Genomic DNA, 24,665 nt, shown 5'->3' with positions numbered 1-24,665 from the left:
TCCCTGCCTGAGGGCAGCACCCTGTGGGGAGTGGATTGGGCCAGTTTGGGGACATCATTAAATCCCACCCTTTCATTAATTCAATACTTCTGCCCCAATTAATCTGTTTCCTCATACCTTCCTGGGAATTATTTGAGCATCCTGGCCCCTTCCCCTCATGCTCTGCTCTCTGCACACCCGTTTCCCCTCTGCTGCCTCCCTGCTCGGTGCATCCACCCGGGGCCTTTTCAGGCGGGGGAACAAAAACCCGCCGCGTTCCCAAAGCCTGGGCTGGCGTGTCCCCGAGGGCAATGGGCGTGTCCCCGAGGGCAATGGGCGTGTCCAGGGCGTGTCCCCGGTGCCAATGGGTGTGTCCTCGTGCCCAGGGGCGTTTCCCCGTTCCCGGTGCCGATGGGCGGTTCCCGGTGTCCATGGGCGGTTCCCGGGGCGGCTCCCGGGGCGGTTCCCGGGGCGGTTCCCGGTGTCCATGGGCGGTTCCCGGGGCGGTTCCCGGTGTCCATGGGCGGTTCCCGGGGCGGTTCCCGGGGCGGTTCCCAGTGTCCATGGGCGGTTCCCGGGGCGGTTCCCGGTGTCCATGGGCGGTTCCCGGGGCGGTTCCCGGTGTCCATGGGCGGTTCCCGGGGCGGTTCCCGGTGTCCATGGGCGGCTCCCGGGGCGGTTCCCGGTGTTCATGGGCGGTTCCCGGGGCGGTTCCCGGTGTCCATGGGCGGTTCCCGGTGTCCATGGGCGGTTCCCGGGGCGGTTCCCGGTGTCCATGGGCGGTTCCCGGTGTCCATGGGCGGTTCCCGGGGCGGTTCCCGGGGCGGTTCCCGGTGTCCGTGGGCGGTTCCATGGGCGGTTCCCGGTGTCCATGGGCGGTTCCATGGGCGGTTCCCGGGGCGGTTCCCGGTGTCCATGGGCGGTTCCCGGGGCGGTTCCCGGGGCGGTTCCCGGTGTCCATGGGCGGTTCCCGGTGTCCATGGGCGGTTCCCGGGGCGGTTCCCGGTGTCCATGGGCGGTTCCCGGGGCGGTTCCCGGTGTCCATGGGCGGTTCCCGGGGCGGTTCCCGGTGTTCATGGGCGGTTCCCGGTGTCCATGGGCGGTTCCCGGGGCGGCTCCCGGTGTCCATGGGCGGTTCCCGGGGCGGTTCCCGGTGTCCATGGGCGGTTCCCGGGGCGGTTCCCGGTGTTCATGGGCGGTTCCCGGTGTCCATGGGCGGTTCCCGGGGCGGTTCCCGGTGTTCATGGGCGGTTCCCGGTGTCCATGGGCGGTTCCCGGGGCGGCTCCCGGTGTCCATGGGCGGTTCCCGGGGCGGTTCCCGGTGTCCATGGGCGGTTCCCGGTGTCCGTGGGCGGCTCCCGGGGCCGTCCCCCGGCGGGCGGCGCTTTGTGCGCGGCGCTGCCGGCGGCCGGGCCGGGGCCATGGAGCGCTGGTCCGGCCGGGTCGCGCTGGTCACCGGCGCCTCCGTGGGCATCGGCGCGGCCGTGGCCAGGGCGCTGGTGCAGCACGGCATGAAGGTGGTGGGATGTGCCCGCAGCGTCGATAAGATCGAGGTACCGGCGGCGGAACCGGGGCCGCTCCCTCCCCGCGGGCCCGGTTCGGGGGGGATGCCACAGCCCCGGCCACTGCTGGCCACCGGGTGGGTGGAAGGTGCCCGAGCGAGCAGGCTCAGTTTATTTTTAAATTATTCTTTATTATTTTAAAATTATTTTTATTATTTTTTAGAATTATTTTTATTATTTTTTAAATTATTTTTATTATTTTAGAATTATTTTTATTATGTTAAAATTATTTTTATTATTCTTAAATTATCTTGTAATTATTGCTATTATTTTTAAAATTATTTCAATTATTTTAAAATTATTTTTATTATTCTTAAATTATATTTTATTATTTTAAAATGATTTTTATTATTTTAAAATGATTTTTATTATTTTAAAATTATTTTTTATTATTTTTAAATTATTTCGTAATTATTTTTATTATTTTAAAAATTATTTTAATTGTTTAAAAATTATTATTTATTATTATTTATTATGCTTACTTTAATTTTTTTAATTGCTGTTTTTAATTTTATTTTTGAGCCGCTCCTTATCGAGGTTAAAAATAGCATCTCCCGGCAGCGGGATGGGGCTGCGGGGCCCCTCCGGTCCCTTGGTCCTGCCGGGAGCATCTCTCAAACCTCACAGCGCTGGCTGGAGCACAAAGATGCTTAAAAAAAATCTTTTCTCGGGCTCCTTTCTTTGCAGTGGTTGTGCCTCGCAGTTTTGGAACGGGCTAAAACTCGTTTGACATTTTTAGGAAGTTTCCTCTGGGGGAGGAAATAAGTTTTAGTCCCCTTAAATATTTCCGTGCTGGGTGTTCTGTGCTGAACGCTGCAATATCCAGGGCTGTGTTTGCCTAGGTGGGGTGATAAGGGTGATAACTGAGAACAAATGGTCCCAAATTCATGGAAACCGAGGCTTGGCATTGCTAAGTGGGGTTGGGGAAAGAAAAGCCAAACTTTCCCCCTTTTTCCCCCTTTTTTCCCTGCCTATCACCGAGGTGCTGCTTGCAGAGAGCCCCAGGGTGATTTAGTGACCTGTGCTCTGGGGCTTGCTGCTAATTTGGGATTTTTGAAGCTGCACCTTGCAGCTCTGCAAAGGCTTTCCCACATTTCCTGCCCGTGTTGGATGAGCTGCAGCCTCGGGGTGCCTGGCAGAGGATGCTGCAGAGGATGTTGTTGCTTCCCATTCCCCTCCAGAAAAGTTATTTCCAATATTGCTGTTTCCAGCAGCGCCCTTATCTTGGATTTTGTTTTGGAATCTTTTCGCTTGGGAAAGAAATCAGTGTGACTTGTGTTTTGCTTCGGTGTTCACGTGAGTTTCCTTTCTGAACCAAACGTGGATTTAAAGCGAGCAGTGCTGTAAGGTTTGGTGTTTTAATTGGAATTTTAACTGGAATGCAGGGAGAGCAGTCACTCCTGTATTTCTGATGGGTTGGTTTGCTCAGGGTGCAGATCTGGGCTGGCTCAGACACGTGTTCCCACAGCAGCTGATGTTTGTCCTTTTCCCTCCCTGCCACTCTGCAGAGCTGTCACTTGTTTTTGCTGGGTGTCTGGATTGTGTTTTGCTCCAGTGCTATTCTGGGTTTATTTATTGTCCAGCATGTTTCCTTAACGAGGAAGAAAATCCCAGCAGGAGGGAAGGGAAGGTGGGGGGGACCCAGCTCTGTCACCTCCTGGCTGTTCTGGGAGCTTTGTACCCAAACCTGAAATGATTCAGGGCACAGCTTTCCTCCAGGCTTTTCCTTTAAAAAAAAAATAAAATAAAAATAGGAAGTATCCAGACTTGGAACTGTTGAGGTGGGGATTTGAGGGATGCTCTGGAGAAAGGAGGAATGTGGAGGAGTTGGGGGTTTGGTGATGCCAGAGCTGTAGTTAACAGAATTACAGAATCCCAGGCTGGTTTGGGTTGGAAGGCACCAAATAAACCTTATTTGGTTCTAAGGTCCAAACAAACCTAAGGAAGGGACCCTATAAACCATCCTATTCCAAACCCCATGGGCAGGGCCACCTTCCACTACCCCAGGGTGATCCAAGGCAGCTTGAAATGGAAAAAGGAGAAGCATTAGGGTGTAAAACCTGGAATACAGAGCTCACAAAAACCTCATATTTCATTAAAGTTCATGGAAGTTTTAAGGTCAAATGGCTGGAGCCCTGTGTGAGGTGGTTTTGTAACCTCCAGCTAACTGAAGGAGCAGGTTGTCTAGTGGGGATTTGGCTCAGGCAATAAATGCCATGTCAAGATTTCTTAATCTCTTCAAAAATCAGATAAGGGCTTGAGGCAAGATAACGAAGGATTTGCAAAGTTGCATGTTTGGCATTAAACCCGTGTCACAACTGCAGTGGTCTCTATTTGGCTTTTGAAATTAAAATGTTAATAGCTCACCAAAAAAAAAAAAAAAAAGCAAACTGCAGAAGGATTTTTTTTTTTTTTCCTTCCAGTGGCTCCACTGGCCAAGTTTCCCCCTCTGCTCCAAGCAGCCCCAAATTCCTCCCTCCTGCTGCTTCTGCTACTGGAGACTCCTCATGTGGGTCATCAAACAGCAACTTTAACAGTCAGACATCGAGGAATAAAATATAATTAAAGTGGCTGTGTTTTCCTTTGGCATGCCAGGAGGTGATTCAGGTTGAAGGCTTGTTTTAAATGCAGAGCCTGGAGGTACCAGCAGCTGTCAAGGACTTGTTGGCACGAGCTCAGTGAGTGTTTGCTGCTCTCCAGACACTGCCACACGTTCCAAATCAGCAGCTTTCATCCAGCAGCCAAGAGTTTTTAGCAGCTTGGAAGACCAAGATTATTTTTTTTTTTTTTTTTTAATGCTCTTTAGGGGATGATCAGCCTCACAGGGACCCCTTTGCTGCTGCAGGGTGCTGAGATTTGCACTCTGGTGCTCTTTGACTTCCCTGCTCCTCGTGTTTTCCAGGAATTTGTGTTTGGTGTCTGACTTCCTGCAGCAGCACAAAAAAAGGGAGAATTTGCCCATGCATGGGACAAAATGTTCCTCCCCTCCAGCTGCCAGATGCCTCTCTGCTCTTTTATTCAGTGAGGGATCAGAGTTTTGTTTTTTAGGGTTCTTCCCTAGGGTGGGGAGGGTTTTTCTGGATCCTGCAGCTTTTGCAGCACAGGAGTGCAGGAGAGCTGTTTCCAAGGGGTTTGCAGTGATGCTGCTGCTGTGCTGTTTTTATAATTAAAATGGATTTGTTTTATATGCATGGAGTGCTGGCAGGTGCTCTCCCTCACCCCTGGTGTCAGAGGTTTTTTTGGGTCTGTCTCTGGTGGGAGATGCTCCAGGTGGGACCCTCAACCTGCTCCAGCTCACTGGGAATCTTCCAGAAATTCCTTCATCCCTTGCTCTGGTGTGACCAGAGATGCCATGTTCAAAAAAATATCCATTTTTTTTCCCCCCCTGTGTTTTGTTGGCAGAGCCGTGCAGGAAGCAATAAAGGTGGCTTAAGATACAAGGTTTAACCAATTAATTCCAATGCATTTGTGACAGGTATTGATCAAAGGTAACGTTTATAACCTGCTCTGTCAAGGTTAGATCTGGCTCAGGAAACAGCCTTTGATAAGCTGAGCAGGTGATTGCAGGCTCAGCCTCTGAGGAGGGGGTGGGAGGAGGAGGAAGGAGCTGACCCTTCCTCCTGGCATCTGAGCATCCATTTTTGGGCTCTCTGGTCACCCAAGGAAGGGTGATTAACAGCTAATTGGTGTTTAATTACAGGCAGGTCAGGTTTAGAGGTCACCTGCATTTTTTTTTTTCTCTGTCCCTCTGTGTTCCCTGGGCTCTTCCCACAGGTGTCCCCAGTCCCAGGGCTGGTCCCTGTGTGGGGAATGACCCTCAGGGTGTCCTTGGCCCCTGGAAGGGAATGTTTTGTGTTTGGGGATGGGGGCTCAAGGCCTCTGGAGTGCTTTGATTGCCACTTGTCCCTGAGCAGATCCTCTCCTGATAAACAGCAGAGATCCCAGAATTGCTGGCTGCAGAGGGGGGAACAAAGATTTCTCTGTCCTCGTGGTTTTCCTCAGCCTTGAAGCTCAGGGGGTTTAAACCAGCTTGGATTTCTCCTCTTTCTCCCCCAAAAAGCTTTTAAAATGTCACTTTGCAACAACCCCCCCCCCCCTTTCTCTGCTGCTCTTCTGTTCCCTGGGGCTTTGCAATAGAGCAGCAATGCTCAGAGCCCTAAAAATAAATAATAACTGAGCCTTTCCTGGGATTCTGGAGCTGTGTGTGCTGCTCAGGTGCCTGTCCTGTGCCTCAGTTTCCCTCTGAAAACCCAGCAGCTGTCCTGGCAGGGTGGGAGGGCTGTGCAGGACACAGAGGGGATTTTCTGGCTGGTTTTGGCTTTAAGGAGAGTGCCCAGGGCAGGGAGGTGTGAACAGAGCTGCCAAGAAAACACCATGGTGTTTTCCCTGGGGGTTGTTTAAGCTCTGCAGAAAGCAGTGGGTGTGCTCAAGTTGAATTTTTCCCTCTCTGGGCAGTGCCAGTGGGGATTTCCTGGCTCTCAGTAATTCCTGGGGCAGCCCCAGGTGGGTCTGAGCTCTGTGAAATGTCCCATTTCTGTCCTCAGCTCTGCCCAGTTTAGCTGGGATTAGGCTCAGGTGTGGCTGCAGATGTTGGGTTCAGTCTCTGCAGATGTTGGTGCCAGTCCCTGCAGATGTTGGGGTCAGTCCCTGCAGATGTTGGGGTCTTTCCCTACAGATGTTGGTGCCAGTCCCTGCAGATGTTGGGGTCTTTCCCTACAGATGTTGGGGTCAGTCCCAGCTGTGTGTGCCCTGCCAGGGCTGCTCCTGCCTTCCCCTGCAGCCTCAACCTCTTGTCCACAGCTGAGAAACCTGGGCTGGGATAGAATTCAGCACCTGCCAGTTGAATTTTGGGGCTGCTGGGGGCAGCCCGGGCCCCTCCTGGTGTGGAGTAAATTAAAATAATGTTTTTTCCAGGTGGAGATGGCACAGAGGCAGGTACCAGGAGCTGGGCTCAGCTCTGCCCCAGCCCTGGGTGTCTGTGTGCAGGGGAACCTGCCCTGGGCAGGCTGAGCTCAGTGGGGCTGGGCTTAGGACAGGCACAGCTCAGGGAAAATCAGAATATTGCTCTAATGAGCTGTCACAGTGACAGCAGAGTCTCCTCCTCCCCCATGGCAGCCTGGAGCAAGGAGTGAAAAACTAAAAGTGCCTTGACATGAGGAGGGACTGTGTGAGTGCCTGGAGGGAGCAGGAGCTCCAGGGCAGTCTGGCTCATGGGTGACAATGAAATTAGAAATTCAGTGAGCTAAGAAAAGCATATCCTGAGATGTTGGAGTGCTGGGGAAGTGCAGGGAGCAGAGAAGGCTTGGAAAAGAGCAGCATGTGCATGGGGCACAGCTCCCAGCTCTGGGGGATGTGGTGGCTCAGGCAGACCCAGCTTAGCAGGAGAAATGTGGGGTGATATTTGTCCTTGGGCCCTATAAAGGGTTCCCACAGCTCTGTGATTCTCTCCCTCTGACACTGGGGACACAGCTCTGATCTCACTCATGGTCACAGAGCACTGTGGAAATACAGAAATAAACCTCACCCCAGTGCTTTATTCACTGTACATCTCTATTGTGCTGCTGTACTCTTATTAAATCTTAATTAAAAGCAGCTTCAGACCTGTCAGTCAGTGGAATGAAAAGGTTTGAAGCTCCCAGTTTTCCTCCACAGCTGTGATGCTGTTTGTTAGAATTTTTCTCTTTCATTTCCTTTAGAGAGCAAAAGGAATTGGGGTGACTTTGGTGCTTTTCCAGTTGTTTTCTTGGTGCAGTTCTGTGTTCAAGCATGAGCTCAGTCACTAGGACACAAGTACCTGTGATGAATGGCAGGTTAAATTAAAAATTACCTAATGGTTTCTTTTGGTTTTAATCCCTCTGAACTAAATGTATCTGAAGTTGATGGGATGGTTTGCCAAACAAAGCCCTTCTTGACTCTTCCCTTTTTCTTCCCCTCCTCTTTAGAGTCCCTTAACATTCTTATATCAGTTATTTCTGTAAAACCATTTTACCAGGACTGAGTGTGAATGCAGGGCCCTGTGCCCCACAAAGAGCATTAACCCTTTCTGGGGAGAACTGGTGGTTTTTGCACATCCCATAAACTGAGGCATCCTTTCAGACTGGGCATCACCATTTCCAAGGAGATGCTGGCAGTGTCCCAGGCCAGGCTGGACAGGGCTTGGGGCAGCCTGGGCTAGTGGAAGGTGTCCCTGCCCATGGGGAACTGAATGATCTTTAAGGTTTCTTCCAACCCAAACAATTCTTATTTCAGATTTCCCTCTCCAGCTGCTGGACTCACACTGGCCTCATCTCTATTGCTGTTGGTCACTGTGAAATTGTTTATGAAATCTGGAAAACCAGCTTTTCCCTCTTTGTTTCCTCCCTCCTTGTGCATGTGGGTGTGCTCAGAGTGGAATGAGCATGGCTTGAGTGACTCAATGGATGCTCTGCAAGAAAAACTCTGCGAGCTCTGCAGCTCAGAGCTGTTCAAAAGTCTCTTGCAAACTTGCCTGCAGTTGATGTTTCTTTGAAGAGTCTGTGATGACTCTTTATCTGTAGATAGTTGAAGTTCATTCAGCCCTGCCTGGGTGTCAGCACTTGGTTTTCAAAGAGAATTTGTTAGCACAAGTGCAGCCTGAAGATGAAAGGTTCTGTGCTGAGTCTGGAGCAGCAAGACACCAAACAGGGAAAGAAAGGTTTGGGGAGAGATTGGATTTCTCTGGTCAGTTGTGTCAGAGCAGCTTTTCTCTCCATTCTGTCTGATACAGCTGCATCCCAGAGCAAATCCCTGCCCTTGTTTGCTCTGCTCCCTCACCCTGTGTCCCCTGAGCAGGGGGAGGTTGGACATGGAGCTGTGAAACAGCCCCTGTGACCTTCTCTGTCCTTCCCTGTCCCTCTTCCCTGGCACAGTCCTGCTCTGGGACATTCCTCCCACCCCTTGTGCTCGTTTTGCTCATCTTTAACATCTTTGGCATTGCCTGGTTCACACTCCTGCTCCAGTCCTTGGTCCTTTTGCCCCTTTTTCCCTCCTGTATCTTTGCAGGAGCAAAGCTCCATCCCTGGAGCAGTTTAGACCCTTCATTCTGTGAATTTTCTAAATGCTGCTCTTACAGATTTTTCCCCCCTCTCCAACTGCTTTTTCAAGCTTGTGCTCCAATGGCAAAAAGCAATGTATTTCCCACTCCTATCACATCATCAAGGTTGCCTGTATGGCAAAGTGCAGCCCAGGGGGGCTCAGAGGGGTGGGATTCAGTCCCAGGGGCAGAGATGTTCCCAGCTCAGGGCTCTGATGGATCTGACTGAGCTGGGCACGTCCATCCCCTCCTCTCCTGGAGCTGTGAGAGCAAAATTAATCATTCCTGTGTCACTGCAAAGCCTTCCCTGAGCTGGGAGCAGCCCCTGCACCAGGCTGGTTTTGGATCATGGTCCATGAACCCTGCTGGGCTCTGGGAAACACTGGAAATCATTTACCAACAGAGCCACTTGCCCCAGAGTGCTTCAAACCTGCTGAATTTCAGAATGCTGAGCATGTTTGGGGTGTAGGGATGGGGCTGGTGTTGGTCCCTCTGCAGGGCAGGACTGAGCTCAGAGCTGCCCCTTCCAGGAGATTCCTGCTTTTATAAAAAGCTGGGAATTGCATCCTTGGGATGCAGTGGGAAAGCTGCCAAAGCAGGAGCAGAGCTTTCCCTCTGCAATGTCACTGTGGGTGATCTGGGGGACATCTGCAGCCAGAGTCCATCTCCCCTCTGGAGCCAGACATCATGTGGCTCCTGCCTGGCCCTGGGAGCTGCCACTGTCACTGTCACTGTCACTGCTGTGACACACCAGGGAGGAGATGCTGCTTCTCATTAGTGTCAGGGGTAAAGAGCATCTCGGAGGATGCAGCAGCTCCCAGCCTTTCCTTGGCTTTGTGTCACCCCCTGACAAAACTGGGATATTTGGGGTAATTCCTAAGGAGGGGGTGCCAGGCACATCCTCAGCCTGGTGCCAGGGCAGGAGGGAGTGATTTGTGTTTTTCCACCTTGGGCAGGATTGCCGCTGTGATGGACGAGCACTAAGTGTGTCCTCAAGTTCAAATTCAAATGTTGAAGCTCTTGGCTCCTTCTGGATGTCAATATCTCCTTTTTCTTAATTAGCATCACAGTGATTCTTCCTCAGTGCAGGGCTGTGTTAGCCCTGAGGTGTGATTTTAAGGATAAGCTGCTCCACGGGGAGAGGGGGCTGATGGCTGTTTTCCCCATCCTCATGCCTATTTTTCCCCATTTTCATGGCTATTTTATGCCTTTTTTCCCCATCCTGATGCCTGTTTTTCCCTCATCCTCCTACCTGTTTTCCCCCCTCCTGATGGCTGTTTTATGCCTGTTTTTCCCCATTCTCATGTCTGGTTTTTCCCCATCCTCATGGCTGCTTTATGCCAGTTTTTCCCCATCCTCATGGCTATTTTATTCCTGTTTTCCCCCATCCTCATGATTGTTTTCACCCATCCTCATGATTGTTTTCCCCCATCCTCATAGGTATTTTCTGGCTATTTTTCCCCATCCTCATGCCTGTTTCCCCCCATTCTCATGCCTGTTTTTTCCCCATCCTCATAACTATTGTATTCCCGTTTTTCCCCCCTCCTGATGCCTGTTTCATGCCTGTGTTCCCCCATCCTGGTGGCTGTTTCCCCCCATTCTCATGCCTGTTTCCCCCCATCCTGATGCCTGTTTTTTCCCCATCCTCATGGCTATTTTATTCCTGTTTCCCCCCATCCTCATGCCTGTTTTTTCCCCATCCTCATGGCTATTTTATTCCTGTTTCCCCCCATCCTCATGCCTGTTTTTTCCCCATCCTCATGTCTGTTTTTATTCCTGTTTCCCCCCTTCCTGATGCCTATTCCATGCCTGTTTCCCCCCACCCTGGTGGCTATTTTTCCCCCCCTCCTGATGCCAGTTTGATGCCAGTTTGATGCCAGTTTGATGCCAGTTTGATACCAGTTTGATGCCAGTTTGATGCCAGCTGTCCCCCTGCCCTGTCTCCCCAGAAGCTGGCAGCTGAGTGCCAGAGTGCTGGCTACCCAGGCACGCTGATCCCCTACAAGTGTGACCTGTCCAACGAGGAGGAGATCCTGTCCATGTTCTCTGCCATCAGGACCCTGCACCAGGGGGTGGATGTGTGCATCAACAACGCTGGGCTGGCCCGGCCCGAGCCCCTGCTCTCAGGGAGGACAGAGGGCTGGAGGACCATGATAGATGTGAGTATTCCCCCCAGGCAGCACTGTTTGCCTCTTCTGGACATCATCTCTGTTGGAAAATGTAAGGATTTGTCAGCAGGGTTTCATATATATATATATATAAAACAGATTTTTGAGAATTTGCAGAAGGAATCGGAATTATAGCGAGTTTTCACCTAGCTTGTCTTACTGGGGAGCTAAGAAGGCAAAGGGTAAAATTTATTTATTATTACTCAATTTATTTATGACTCAAAGCAAAGGGTAAACCCACCCCAAGCTGGTGTTTTTATCAAGCAGAAAGATTTTTCACAGGCCCATGTTGGAAGTAGAAAGAAAGGTCTCAGAATTTTTCACTGCGAGAAAATGGAAAAAACGACTTCTGGCTTAAACTGTAACCTGCTAACTTTTTGTGAATGGAAAATAGTAACATGAGTATGGTAATGTTAGTGGTTGTGATGTAATGTTGGTAGTCATAATGTCATTTCAGAGCTGAGGATCTGCTCCCCAGCCTGCTCTGACAAAGTTTCACTGCCTGGGGAGGGGAAGGACATGCTGCCCTGCTGAGCCCTCCTCACCTTGGAGGATGGAAGCACAGCAGCATTTTTCTTTTAGCTCACTGGCTTTCTGAAGAGCCTCCCTGGTTTGTTTTTGGTTTTTTTTTTTTCCTTCAATAAAGCAGGAAATGGAATGCCATTTTTATTTTTTTTTTGCAGCTAATCCTGTTAGTCGTGGCAGTGGGTTGTAGAAATGGGCAGATTCTTTTTGGCATCAAAAGCTGTAATGCTTTTTGTCTTTATAGCTTAATTTTCTGCCCATAATCTGGTTAGGGCTGGATGTGAATGAGAGCATTTCATGTGCTGAACTGGGAGTTGTGCATCCCATTTACAGCTCCTCCTGTGCTGGGGTGCTGCATCTTGCTGTGACTTCACCATCTTTTATCACTGTGTGGGGGTGTTTTTCTGAGCACAGCTGTGGCACCTCAGCATGCTTTGGGTGTCCTTGCAATGTCTCAGGAGTGATTTCATGGAGTGATTCCCCCTCCTCTTGTGCTGGGAGGTGTTTTCCTGCAGGAGCAGGAGAGGAGCTGGTGGCTGTGAGTGACCTGCAGCACCTCTGGGAGCTTGTCCTGAAGGAAGGCAATGTCTGAGATGCTGTTTGGAGCTCAGTTTGTCCTGCTGAGGGAAGGCAATGTCTGAGATGCTGTTTGGAGCTCAGTTTATCCTGCTGGAGGAAGGCAATGTCTGAGATGCTGTTTGGAGCTCAGAGTTTGTCCTGCTGGAGGAAGGCAATGTCTGAGATGCTGTTTGGAGCTCAGTTTATCCTGCTGAGGGAAGGCAATGTCTGAGATGCTGTTTGGAGCTCAGAGTTTGTCCTGCTGGAGGAAGGCAATGTCTGAGATGCTGTTTGGAGCTCAGAGTTTGTCCTGCTGGAGGAAGGCAATGTCTGAGATGCTGTTGGGAGCTCAGAGTTTGTCCTGCTGAAGGGAAGGCAATGTCTGAGATGCTGTTTGGAGCTCAGAGTTTGTCCTGCTGAAGGGAAGGCAATGTCTGAGATGCTGTTTGGAGCTCAGAGTTTGTCCTGCTGGAGGAAGGCAATGTCTGAGATGCTGTTGGGAGCTCAGAGTTTGTCCTGCTGAAGGGAAGGCAATGTGTGAGATGCTGTTTGGAGCTTTAAGCTTGTCCTGCTGAAGGAAGGCAATATCTGAGATGCTGTTTGGAGCTTTAAGCTTGTCCTGCTGAAGGAAGGCAATGTCTGAGATGCTGTTTGGAGCTTTAAGCTTGTCCTGCTGAGGGAAGGCAATGTCTGAGATGCTGTTTGGAGCTTTAAGCTTGTCCTGCTGGAGGAAGGCAATGTCTGAGATGCTGTTTGGAGCTCAGTTTGTCCTGCTGGAGGAAGGCAATGTCTGAGATGCTGTTGGGAGCTCAGAGTTTGTCCTGCTGGAGGAAGGCAATTTCTGAGATGCTTTTTGGAGCTGGGATGTGCCAACTCCCCTGGCTGCTCCTCTCAGGGCTGAGTAAAGCAAAGACACAGAAGCACATTGAGATTCAGGCTCCTGCTGCCAGGGCAAGAGCTGCCATATCCTGGCTAATTAAGTCCTTGTTAGGATTTTGGCCTGAGTGCTGGCTGTGGCTGCAGCCAAAGCAAGCTCAGCCCAGCTCTGTGCCCAGCCTGGGTCACTGCACATCCACATCTCCTGGCCCCTGTTACCATGGAGGCTCCAGAGAAAATGAGCTGAGCTGTGGCTGAGGCTGAGCTGGTGTTCAGCAGGGCCCTGGGGGTCACCTGGGCCTTGGAAATTCCTTGTCCTGGTCCCTGGGGCTGTGCCATGTGTGGCTGCCTCAGGGATGCTGCACCCCCCTTTGTTTTTGGCAGCCTGGGGGGGCTTGGGGCATTTCCCAGCTCCCCCAGCCCATATTCCCTTCCCTGGCTGCTCAGCTGGAAGTGCTCCCTTCATCTTCTTCCACCACTTTTAGGGAGAGAGATTTTGGAGTGGGGATTGTCCTGGATGAGAAGTTCCAGTGTTGGTGTTTACAGTGGCTCAAAGTTTGGGGGTCCCCATGTTTGTGGGGTGGGATGGGTGGTGACCCCACAAAGGGAACCAGGCTGGGGGAATGTTTTATTCCCAGGGATGAGCTGTACAACTCTCATGCTTGGCAGAAATGCTGCTGTAGCAGCCTGAGGCACCCCTGGCTGATATTTCAGATATTCAGTGCTGGCAGATATTTCCCCCTCAGCATCCCCCCAGCAGCTGCTGGCTTGGCTCCTGATTTCTGTGTTAATTGAACAAAGCCCTGGGATGCTCCAGACCCCAGCCCCTCACCCTGCAAGGCTGGGCTTTGCTTTTTGTGCTGCTGCTGAGGGGTAGAAACAGCCCAGTGGAGTTTTCCCTTTTGCTCTGTGCTCCTGTTTGGTGGCTGCATGGAAATAAATCCCTGCTGGAGAAATCCCTGTCTGCAGGTCCTGCAGGTCCTGGCAGGGCTGGGGGGGCTCTGCAGGGCCAGCCCCCCCTCCAGGGCACCCCCAGCCCCTTTTTCCTGCCAGGCAGGGCTGCCAGCACCTTCCACTGTCACAGCTGTGGCAGCAGGGAGGCTCCTGCCCAGGTCTCCTTGTTTTATGATTTCCATGCCAGGAGATGCTGCTGGAGAGTTCCAGGGCCCCTCTGGGCTGCAGGGTGGGAAAAGTTTCCAAACAGCCATGGGTACATTGATTTAGGAGGCATTAGGGCCTTAAATTAAAGGCTTTTTTTTTTTTTTTTTCTTTTTTGGTAAATGGATTTTTGCTTCCATGCATTTTTTATGAGCTTTGAGGCTCTGTGTCCTTCCAGATCCCCCTCTCAGATCCCTTCTTGCTGTAAATCCAGCAGCCTAAACCATGTTATAATTTACTTATTCCTCTCCTGTTCTTTCTTTTCCCCAGGGTGGGAGCTTCTTTTCCCCAGGGTGGGAGCTACTTCTCCCCAGGATGTTTGGGATATGGATCTGTGATTTGTGGGTGCAGGAGGGAAGGTGTCACCCTGAGCCCATCCTGCCTTGTCCCAGAGCTTCCCCCACTCCCTCCCTGCCCTGTGAGGCTGGAGCAAAGTCCTGCTGTGCAGGAGGGGCTGTGTGCACCCTGAGCCTCTGGGGCTGCACAGCTCCTTCACCTTTCCAGCCAGGAATTCAAGCTGAGCTCCCCATTCTGCCTGCTCAGGGCACAGAGGGCTGCAGCACAAACCCTCCCACCCCAGGGACAGGGAGGGGGGTTGATTCTTGGCATTGTTCACTCTGCTCTTCTTGTTTTTCTGAGCCAGGATATGTTTGCTGTGAGCTGTGTTTCCCTGTGTGCTCTGGAGCTGGGGCTCTTGGAAAAGGCTGGTGCTGGGAAAGTGAAATGCTGAGCACTTCTAGAACAGGATCTTTTATGTTCTCCAGGCTTGGAAAACATTAACAAGCAATTGGAGCTTGTTAAATGCTGGGAAATGTGGCACTGTGGTTTCTGGGCCCAGGTGTGCTGGCCAACCTTGCCAAGGCACCTTTGAACTTTTTCTCCTTAAAATAGGAACAGAAAAATGTCAGATGTGGATGTTTGTAACAACAGCCTCAGGGTGATACAGGCTTGCTCATTTTCCAGGTTTTTAGGTTCCTCAGTGCTTGTTCAAGGTTTTGAAATGGGATTTCACCCCCAAACCCAGGCTGTGCTGGTGGGAAATGCCATCCCAGCTCAGCTAATTGTTTTGTTGTGCTGTGGAGTTTTATCACAGGGCTCTGGGCTTTCCCATGTGGCTGTTGATGGGGATCTTGCTTTGCCAGGAGCTGTCAGAAGGTTGTACCTTTGCCCAGGCAGGAGTGGCTGCTCAGTGAGTCACAGGCTTTGGGATGTGTTACCCTCCAGTGGCCTTTGGGGAGGGAGGTGGGAGTGACTGCTCCCAAAAATGAGCTGCCTGGTGGGCTGGGGCAGCCAGGGAGGCAGGGATGGTGTTTGCCATGGGGGGTTTTGCAGCAGCAGTTGCCCAAATTCAAATCCCAAAGGGCTGGGTCAGGCTGCAGTGGAATCCCAAACCCAGCCCATGCCCTGCCTGCTCTGGGCTTCACTCCAGTGCTGTCTTCTCTGCTGTTTTCTCTGCTCATTTTCTTCCTGGCACAGCCCAGGTGAATTCCCAGGTTAAAGATTGATCTCCCAGTTCCAGGTGTGATGGCTGAGGTGCCCAGCAGTGACTCTGTGCTTGGCCAAAGTGCACTTGCATGGGGGTGCTGGCTCCACTTGTGTTGCCTGGGTGCTCCCAGGATCAGATAAACTCCCTGGTTATCCCTGGCCAAGACAAACCCCTCAGGGATGGCCTCTGGCAGTGAATAGGGAATAAAAAAATCAGACAAAAGCAGTGACCCAAGATCCTTGAGCTGACCCCACTCCTTTGTGCTGCTCACTAATTGCATTTCCCAGCTCCATCCCTTTCCAAACCAGTGTCCCTCTCCTGCCTGTCCCTTGTGCCAGAGTTATTCTTGTCACGATTTTACAGGGATGATCCCCAGCCCTCTCCCATCTCCATCCCTCACTTTGTATCCCAGCTAGGAGAATTTCCTTATCTTTACCTTCCCAGCAGCTTTGGCTCTGTGTTTTATGGTCAGGGAATGCTGGAGGGACTGTGCATTAATGCTGATGGAGGTGATAGGACTGGGTTTAACCAAGCCAGGGCAAGCTGGGAAGTGCTGGTCCAAAGAGCAAGAGCTGGAATGCTGTGGATCCCAAGGACTGGGTAAATTGCCAGCTGGGGCTGAGGGAAGTGTCACAGGCAGTGACAGAGGGGTGGCCCCACACCCCTGGGGTGAGTTGCCCACCCTGGTGATCCCTGTGGCACAGAGTGATCTTTGGTTCCTGTGCCTGGGAGCTCTTCTGGAGCCTGCTCTGAGCTGCTGGCACTCTGACAGGCAGGATCTGGGGATTTCCTCGTTAATGAGCTGACCTAATTACCTGCTGTTAGTGCCCTGCCAGCTGCCCAAGCCCTGTAGTGCTCAGTGGCTCTGCCTCCTGCCCACAGTGCTGCCTTGGGAGGGGCTTTACCCTCACACCTGGAACAACCAAGTCCATTATTCCTGCTCTCCCTGGGTGTCTGTGCAGCCCCAGATCAGGTGTGGGGTGTGAGGATGAGCAATTCCCTCTTTGTCTTTTTCTGGGAATTGCCTAGGGGACTGGAGCTGATATCCAGATTTTGGGCACACAAGGGGCAAATCAAGGAGTGTCAGGCAGAGCTGCTGGCCTTAATTTCTTCTTCTTTTCTCCCCCCTCAGGTCAATGTGATGGCTGTGAGCATCTGCACCAGGGAGGCCTATCAGTCCATGAAGGAGAGAAACATTGATGATGGGCACATAATTAACATTAACAGGTGAACAAAGGGGGATGTGGGATCAGCCCCAGGGGATTCCTGCTCTTCCTGCAGCACAGAGAGGATTGAAGCACTGGCTGGGGTCAGCCATGGGGGTTCCCTCCTCCTCCCTGCCTTACAGGAAAGGTTTAAGCACTGGAGTTTGGAGCTTGCTGTGAGTGCTGATGGGGTTTTCTTAGGTTGATTCTTCAAACTTAAATCCTTGCTGGTTTAAAGCAAGGAATAATCCAAACCAGGGAGAAAAGGAATACCCAAACCAGGGAGGAAAAGAATAATCCAAACCAGGGAGAAAAGGAATGATCCAAACCAGGGAGGAAAGGATGATCCAAACCAGGGAGGAAAGGATGATCCAAACCAGGGAGGAAAAGAATAATCCAAACCAGGGAGGAAAAGAATAATCCAAACCAGGGAGGAAAAGAATAATCCAAACCAGGGAGGAAAGGATGATCCAAACCAGGGAGGAAAAGATGATCCAAACCAGGGAGGAAAAGAGTAATCCAAACCAGGGAGGAAAGGAATGATCTAAACCAGACAGAAAAGGAATAACCCAAACCAGGGAGAAATTGAATAATCCATACTAGGGAGGAAAGGAATAACCAAAACCAGGGAGAAAAGGAATGATCCAAATCAGAGAGAAAGGGAATCACCCAAACCAGGGAGGACAGGCTGGTACCAGGCACTGCTGATGGGCAGGGCTGAAGTTGATTTCTGGAGCTGGCCAGCAGTTTTAGCCATGTCACGAGGCTCTGTCTGCTCCCCGTGCCAGCTCTCAGGGGGTTTGCTGTGACTCTCTGAGCATCCTGCAGGTCCCTGCCAGCTGCCAGCAGTGTCCCCTGTGCTCTCCCCCCAGCATGAACGGGCACAGCGTGGTGCCCCAGTCCGTGGTGCATTTCTACAGTGCCACCAAGTACGCGGTGACGGCGCTGACCGAGGGGCTGCGGCAGGAGCTGCGCGAAGCCAGGACCCACATCCGAGCCACAGTGAGTGCCAGGGCACAGCTCTGCCAGGGGGGCACAGCCAGGGGAGTGCCAAAACAGTGCTCAGCACGCTGGGAATGCTCAGGAGATGCTGTGGGAAACGTGGCTCTCTTTGCCAGGGGATGGGATTTTTTTTGTCCTGGTTTGCCTAGAAAAGCAGGAGCGTCTCTTGGAAATGGAGAGTGTAAACCTCCTCTCTCTAAATTATTATCATTTTGAAATTAAGGGGCTCTCAGGTAAAGATATGGGAATAGGAATAACAGTTCTTTACTAGGAAAATTAAAATAGAAATGCAGTGTTACACAGAACAATCCCAAACACTGCCAGAGTCAGAATCCAAGCTGGCACAGTCAGTCAGTCAGGGTGGTGGCACAGTCCCATTCCATGGTGGCTGCATCCTCCTGCAGTGGCAGATGTGGCTCAGCTGGAGCAGTGCTCCTGGAGAAGGGGCAGTTTCCTCTAAAGCTCCAGGGATGATGTGGAAAGGTCTGGCTTTCCTCTGGAATCCAGTGGAAAGAAGGTGCCTTGGTGCCCAAAATCTCAGTTTTTATCTGGGTAGGAAAGGCTTGGCTCCTGCCGTGGCTGGAGCATCTCCCAGTGGGATGATGGAATTTTATCAGTCATGCACTGGGACTCAATGGCCATGAACAGGAGATATCTCCTGGAGGGAGGATGGGCTGTGGAAAGATAAAGATGATTGCCCAGCTGGTTTAAAGATGGCCCATTAGCAGAGAATATGTGCCAGGAGATCAGGGTCACTGCCACACCCAGTTTGTAACAATGACCCATTAACAGGAGATATCTCCCACAGGGATAACAGTCACTGCCACACCCAGTTTTAAACAATGACCCATTAACAGGAGATCTCCTGGAGAGAGGATGGGCTGTGGGAAGATAAAGATGATTGCCCAGCTGGTTTAAAGATGGCCCATTAGCAGAGAATATGTGCCAGGAGATCAAGATCACTGCCACACCCAGTTTTAAACAATGACCCATTAACAGGAGATATTTCCCACAGGGATAAGATTCACTGCCACACCCAGTTTTAAACAATGACCCATTAACAGGAGATATCTCCTGGAGGGAGGATGGGCTGTGGGAAGATAAAGATGATTGCCCCAGCTGGTTTTAAATATGGCCCATGAGCAGATCATATATGCCACAGAAATTAGGAATCACTGCCCCAAATGGTGACAGAACACACATTTCTGGCCACATCAACCCAACACAAGTGGGCAGTTGTTTGTTGGGGGATCACTCAGCTGGGCTGGTTGTGCTCACTCGGAGCTTTTCCATGTTTTTCTTTGCTTCTCTTCCCTCTGGGATGGGAAGTACCTGTCACAAAAATCATTAAAGCAAGGTCTGCTCACTTCAGCTGTTCCCTTAAAAAATGGGTGGGAAAGGAGAATAACAGAAAAGCCAATTTTTTAAAAAGTTCTTTTACTGAAGGGGAATTACAAATCCTATTAGGATGTGCTCTGCTTTTTTCCAGTGTATATCTCCAGGACTGGTGGAAACAGGATTTGCTTTTAAACTTCATGATAATGACCCTGAGAGAGCTGCTGCAACCTATGAGAGCATTCGGGTAGGACTTGGAGGAATGGAGACAGAGGGAAGTGGCTCTGATTATAATTGAAATCTTTCTCCTGGCCAATGGTTCCAGAGAGTGCCCAGTGCTCTCCAATCTCAGCCCTCAAACCTCAAATTTTCCACTGGTGTGTAAATACCAGTAGGTTTTCATTTGGGTTATTGTATTTTCCCTTTTATTTTGATGTTCTGTAAGGAAGTGTCAGTCAGCTTTGCCACTTTGCAGGCTGTGACTCCTTCATTGCAGAGAAGATGGGACAAGAGGTGCCAGCACAAGGAGAAGTGCTGTCCTGAAGGTGGCACAGGATTTCCCGTGGGAATTCCTGATAAAGATGGCATTGCCTGACCTGGGCAGAATTACTGTGAGATTATTTACAGCAATCCAAGAATTATCAGCACCAGGCACATCCTTTATTATTTTTTTTTTCCTGGACATGCCCAGTGGCACTTTGTGACCTCAGAATGGGCAGGAGAGGAGGGGACCTTGGTGTGGTGCCTTTGACCCAGAGCCCCTTTGCTGTCTTGCAGTGTCTCAAGGCTGAAGACATGGCCAATGCTGTCATCTATGTCCTCAGTGCCCCTCCTCATGTACAGGTAGGCTGGGGCTGAGCCTGGGGGGGGCCTGGCCTGGCTGATCCAGCTCTGCATCAGCTGGGAGCTCAGGGAGCCTGGGCTGGGAATTAGCAGGGATCATGTTTGTTTACACTTGTGGGATCACTCTGGGGTGGCACTGCAGGGGCTCTGGGGCTGCTCAGGGTGTGGGATCACTCTGGGGTGGCACTGCAGGGACTCTGGGGCTGCTCAGGGTATGGGATCACTCTGGGGTGGCACTGCAGGGACTCTGGGGCTGCTCAGGGTATGGGATCACTCTGGGGTGGCACTGCAGGGGCTCTGGGGCTGCTCAGGGTATGGGATCACTCTGGGGTGGCACTGCAGGGGCTCTGAGGCTGCTCAGGGTGTGGGATCACTCTGGGGTGGCACTGCAGGGGCTCTGGAGCTGCTCAGGGTATGGGATCACTCTGGGGTGGCACTGCAGGGGCTCTGGGGCTGCTCAGGGTATGGGATCACTCTGGGGTGGCACTGCAGGGGCTCTGGGGCTGCTCAGGGTATGGGATCACTCTGGGGTGGCACTGCAGGGGCTCTGGGGCTGCTCAGGGTATGGGATCACTCTGGGGTGGCACTGCAGGGGCTCTGAGGCTGCTCAGGGTGTGGGATCACTCTGGGGTGGCACTGCAGGGGCTCTGAGGCTGCTCAGGGTATGGGATCACTCTGGGGTGGCACTGCAGGGGCTCTGGGGCTGCTCAGGGTATGGGATCACTCTGGGGTGGCACTGCAGGGGCTCTGGGGCTGCTCAGGGTGTGGGATCACTCTGGGGTGGCACTGCAGGGGCTCTGAGGCTGCTCAGGGTGTGGGATCACTCTGGGGTGGCACTGCAGGGGCTCTGGAGCTGCTCAGGGTGTGGGATCACTCTGGGGTGGCACTGCAGGGGCTCTTCACATCCCTCTGGATCCAGCAAAGGCTGAGCTGGCTCTGATTCTTCCCCCAGAGGGTGCTGAGCACTGCCCAGGCTCCCCAGGGAATGGTCACATTCCCAAAGCTGCCAGAGCTCCAGGAGTGTTTGGACATCACTCTCAGGGTGGGATTTGGGGTGTCTGTGCAGGGTCCTTTCATCTTGGGATATTCTGTGATCCCATGATCCCAGAAAAGGGTGTGAGGGATGGTGCCATCTGAGATTTGCTGAGTTTTGGCTTCTGCCACTTGCCAAATGACTTTTTGGACCCTGGTGTGAGATGCTTGTGCTGCCAGGGGGACTCTCCTCCTGAGACACAAGAAATCCTTGGCCAGCTTTGGGCTGGAGGCAGGAGGAGCAGAGTTGCTGTTGTGAGAGCAGACTTTGATCAGAGAGGCTCCTCAGTGTCTTGTGAACTCTGCTCCCTGCAGCAGGATGTGTCCCTGGCACTGCATCCTGGGGCTTCTCTTGGCTTAAAGGGATCCCAGTGCAGGATCCCAGTGCAGGATCCCAGTGCAGGATCCCAGTGCAGGATCCCAGAGCAGGATCCCAGGGCAGGATCCCATTCCACCCATGCCATGCTGCTCTCTTGCAGATTGGGGATATACAGATGAGGCCCACGGAGCAGATCTCCTAGCAGGGGAGGAGGATGAGGAGGATGAGCAGCACCGTGTCCACTCCACCTGGAACCCTCTGGCAGCCCAGGGTTCCCTCAGCTGGCTGGCAATGTTTTAATCAAGTACCAAGGATCATGTTTGAAGAATTATTTTTCTCTCCCTCTCTCTGAGCTGGTGCTGGTGCTGAGCCAGTTTGAAAAAGAAAAAAAAAAGAAGAACCACAAACTGGTAGTGGGTCTCTTTCTCCCCCACTGCTTTCTGAAACTGCTTAAGAGTGAAAATGTATTTGAAAATAATGCAGGGAAGTGGTTTGTGGAAGATTGTTTGTCTCCAGGCTGGTTTATTCTTCCTTTTGCTTTCTTTTTAAGGTTTGTTTGATCTTAGTTGCTGATGCTGTGTGTGGACCTAGGTGAAGTGGCACAAGATGTTTGCCAGCTTCAGTGTGCTTAGGGTTTGAGATTTTCAGTGGATGTCATACATGAATCCATCTAATATTTTATTTTCATTGGGTTGATTACTGATGGTGATGATGCATGTGATATTTTCTATTTCTTTTGTATTCCACTGCCCTAACCCCAATGTACAACCTCCTCCTTTCCCCTTCACATCAATCATGCCTGCCAAGTTTGAGGAAGTATAAATGTGTGTGCTTGATATTTCTCTTTTTTTTTTTTCTAGGTAGGTAAATAGTTGGAGGAAAAGCACCTGTCCCTGTGCAGGTTAGGATGATAATCTAAGTGGCATAGTTACAGTAAGAGTGAGTTGTTTGGTATTTTTAATAAAAACTAAATGTGTGCTGTCTTGTGATCACCTCTATCCTTGGTATCATCCCCAGCACTCTCGATGTTCTCTGTGTGATATTTGCATGCATTGACACTTTTCTGGAAATGTGGATTGCTCTGGTGCTGTTGAAATGCTGGTGCTGAGGAGCTGGAAATGGTGGAAGTTTATTTCTATGTAGAGACACAAACTCTGAGAGAGAGAGAGAATGAGAGTGGAAGGAGCCATGCCGGAGGTGTCCGGAACGAGGAGAGATTTGTAGAGGATTTTTGGCTACAAAAAGCAGCAGGTGGAAGGTCTGGCTGAAAATCTCAGGTTGGTGCAGCCCCAGCGTTTGGCTCTGGGTTTACTCTGAGTTGAGGGAGAAGAGAATTGGCCCCAAAGCAGAGCTGGAGTTGGCTGGAGACTCTGTGTGTGTGTCCAGCTCTCTTGGACACGTTGCCTTAAGGTTGCAGAGCCTGTCCAGCTCCTGCTGAGCTCCAGAAGGTCAGGGATGGTCAGCTGGTCAGAGCAGAGGACAGCCAGCCTGGGAAATTGGGGCTGGATTGTTTGGCTGACAGCAGGAGAGCCCTGAGAGTCCATCTGTGTCACCCCTCTGCAAGGGACACCAGAGCTGGGCCACCAAACACGAGGCCAGCTCCCTGTACAGCCCTGGGCAAGTCACTTTACCTCTCTGCCTCAGTTTCCCCATCTGGAAAATGGGGATAATAACACTCACCTACCTCACAGGGGTGTTGTGAGGACTCACAAGCTTTTGTAAAGCACTTTGACCACGACAGGCGCTGTGTAAGTGCTGAGTGTTGACATTGAAGTATTATTCTGAATTAAACCTTGTGATACCTGGAATTCCTTGTGCCAAAGGTGAGCAGCTGTAGGAGGATACAAGGAGAAAACTGGCAAAATGTTCTTTTCATGATGGCAAAAACAAAAGGCAGTTTGCCCCTTTTTTTCCTCTTTATTAACACATGAGGTGTTCTGTCCATTCCTCACCTGTCACTGGTCTTTCCTGACAACTGTACCTGGATTTGGGTTTTTAATTTATTGTGAGTGAAATCCCTGCCCCTTGGGAAGTCCTGCACTGCCCTGCTCCAGGATGCCAAGGTGGTGCCTTTGTGTGGATTCCCAGCAGGTGCCCTGAGCAGGGTTGAACTACTAAAGAGGCAAAAAAAAAAAAAATCAAGAAATTAGGAACCTCTGAAAAGAAAAAAAAACTGAGCAGGGATGTGGTGAAACATTGAATTGTGGCAGCAAGTGTGTGCAAAGTTCAGCAGATGTTGAAATGTGTGGCTGAGGAGGAGCTTTACATCTCCTTGTGCTGTAAAAGGAGGATTTGCAGAGGATTGCTTAAGATGCAGAACCTTGACAAAGGGTTTGGCTGGGTAGTTGCTCCTTGCAAATACAACCTGGCTGCCCTGGAAATTGTTTGTTGGTTTTTTTTTCCCCCCAAGAACATTTGTTAAGTCTCTGAAGTAACCTCGAGATGATGTGCAGTATATTTTTCCATTTGAAGTGTGGTTTTAGGGGATCATCCCTGCTGCCCCAGGGCTCCCTGTGGATTCTGTGGCCTTGGTGGCACCTCCTGGGATGAGCTGGGACACGACTCCGAGGCAGTGAGACCCCTCAACATGAGGATCAGTGAACTGTGTAATTTATCAGCAGGTTTCTAATTGTGAACTGTAAAATAAAGAATAAAAGGAGAGGCACACTGTGGTTTGTGTTTTGTCGGTTTTGTGTTCGAGCCTTCTTGCTGTTCACAGGGAGCAATCCAAACAGAATCCCTGCGTTTGGGGCTTTATGAGGAAAATCAGAATTTATTTCTGCAGCTGGACGATATCTGGGGCAAAACCTGTGGGTGCCTGTCCGGGGGCTCTGGGGTGCTCTGTTCCCCGTTCCCGGGGTGACTGGGATTCCCTATTCCCGTTCCCGGGGGTCACCGGGGTTTCCCATTCCCGGTTCCCGTTACTGGGGATGACTGGGATGCTCCATTCCCGTTCCTGGGGTCACCAGGGTTTCCTAGTCCCGTTCCTGAGGGGTCACCGGTGTTCCCCATTACCGGTTCCCAGGACTCACCGGGATTCCCCATTCCCGTTCCCGGGGGTCACCGGGGTTCCCCGTTCCCGATACCGGGATCACCGGTGTTCCCCATTCCCGGGGGTGACTGGGATTCCCCGTTCCCGGGATCACCGGTGTTCCCGTTCCCGTTGTCACCGGGGTTTCCCGTTCCCGGGGGTCACTGGGATGCTCCATTCCCTGTATCGGGGTCACCGGTGTTCCCCGTTCCCGTTACTGGGGGTCAGTGGGATTCCCCATTCCCGTTACTGGGGGTCACTGGTGTTCCTCGTTCCCGTTCCCGGGGGTCACCGGGGTTCCCCGTTCCCGTTACTGGGGGTCACTGGGATTCCCCGTTCCCGTTACCGGGGGTCACCGGGGTTCCCCGTTCCCGGTACCGGGATCACCGGTGTTCCCCATTCCCGGGGGTGACTGGGATTCCCCGTTCCGGGGTCACCGGTGTTCCCGTTCCCGTTGTCACCGGGGTTCCCCGTTCCCCCGCCCGCCGCCAGGGGGCGCTGCCGCCCGGGGCGGGTCCCGCCGCCGCCGCCGGAA

The 24,665-nt window shown here is 51.6% G+C and overlaps 1 protein-coding gene across 3 annotated transcripts; it reads left to right on the top strand.

Annotated features, from left to right (window-relative positions):
* Positions 1-1,354: 1,354 nt before the first annotated feature.
* Positions 1,355-23,771, top strand: DHRS11 (dehydrogenase/reductase 11). 3 transcript variants are annotated; one of them, XR_013776626.1, is made up of 7 exons: positions 1,355-1,532; positions 10,542-10,751; positions 16,496-16,590; positions 17,441-17,570; positions 19,038-19,152; positions 19,683-19,748; positions 21,260-23,771. XR_013776626.1 is itself a non-coding variant. In XM_079324686.1 (7 exons), the coding sequence occupies exons 1-7, from the start codon at positions 1,401-1,403 to the stop codon at positions 21,299-21,301; spliced, it is 765 nt and encodes a 254-aa protein (XP_079180812.1). In that variant the 5' UTR covers positions 1,355-1,400; the 3' UTR covers positions 21,302-23,771. The 3 variants fall into 3 exon arrangements, 2 of the variants coding, with proteins under 2 accessions (XP_079180812.1, XP_079180811.1); XM_079324686.1 differs by having other exon boundaries at positions 10,545-10,751; positions 19,060-19,152; XM_079324685.1 differs by having other exon boundaries at positions 19,060-19,152.
* The last annotated feature ends 894 nt before the right edge of the window (positions 23,772-24,665 follow it).

Source organism: Erithacus rubecula (genome assembly GCF_903797595.1).
Source record: "Erithacus rubecula genome assembly, chromosome: 22".
NCBI classification, from domain to species: Eukaryota; Metazoa; Chordata; class Aves; order Passeriformes; family Muscicapidae; genus Erithacus; species Erithacus rubecula.
This window is presented reverse-complemented; position numbering and strand designations above follow the sequence as displayed.

Excerpts from the sequence above, each read along its gene's own strand:
- DHRS11 (XM_079324685.1), top strand. The coding sequence starts at position 1,401 with ATGGAGCGCTGGTCCGGCCGGGTCGCGCTGGTCACCGGCGCCTCCGTG. Across the intron at positions 17,571-19,059 it reads GGACCCACATCCGAGCCACA|TGTATATCTCCAGGACTGGT; the intron begins GTGAGTGCCAGG and ends GCTTTTTTCCAG. Across the intron at positions 19,749-21,259 it reads GTGCCCCTCCTCATGTACAG|ATTGGGGATATACAGATGAG; the intron begins GTAGGCTGGGGC and ends GCTCTCTTGCAG.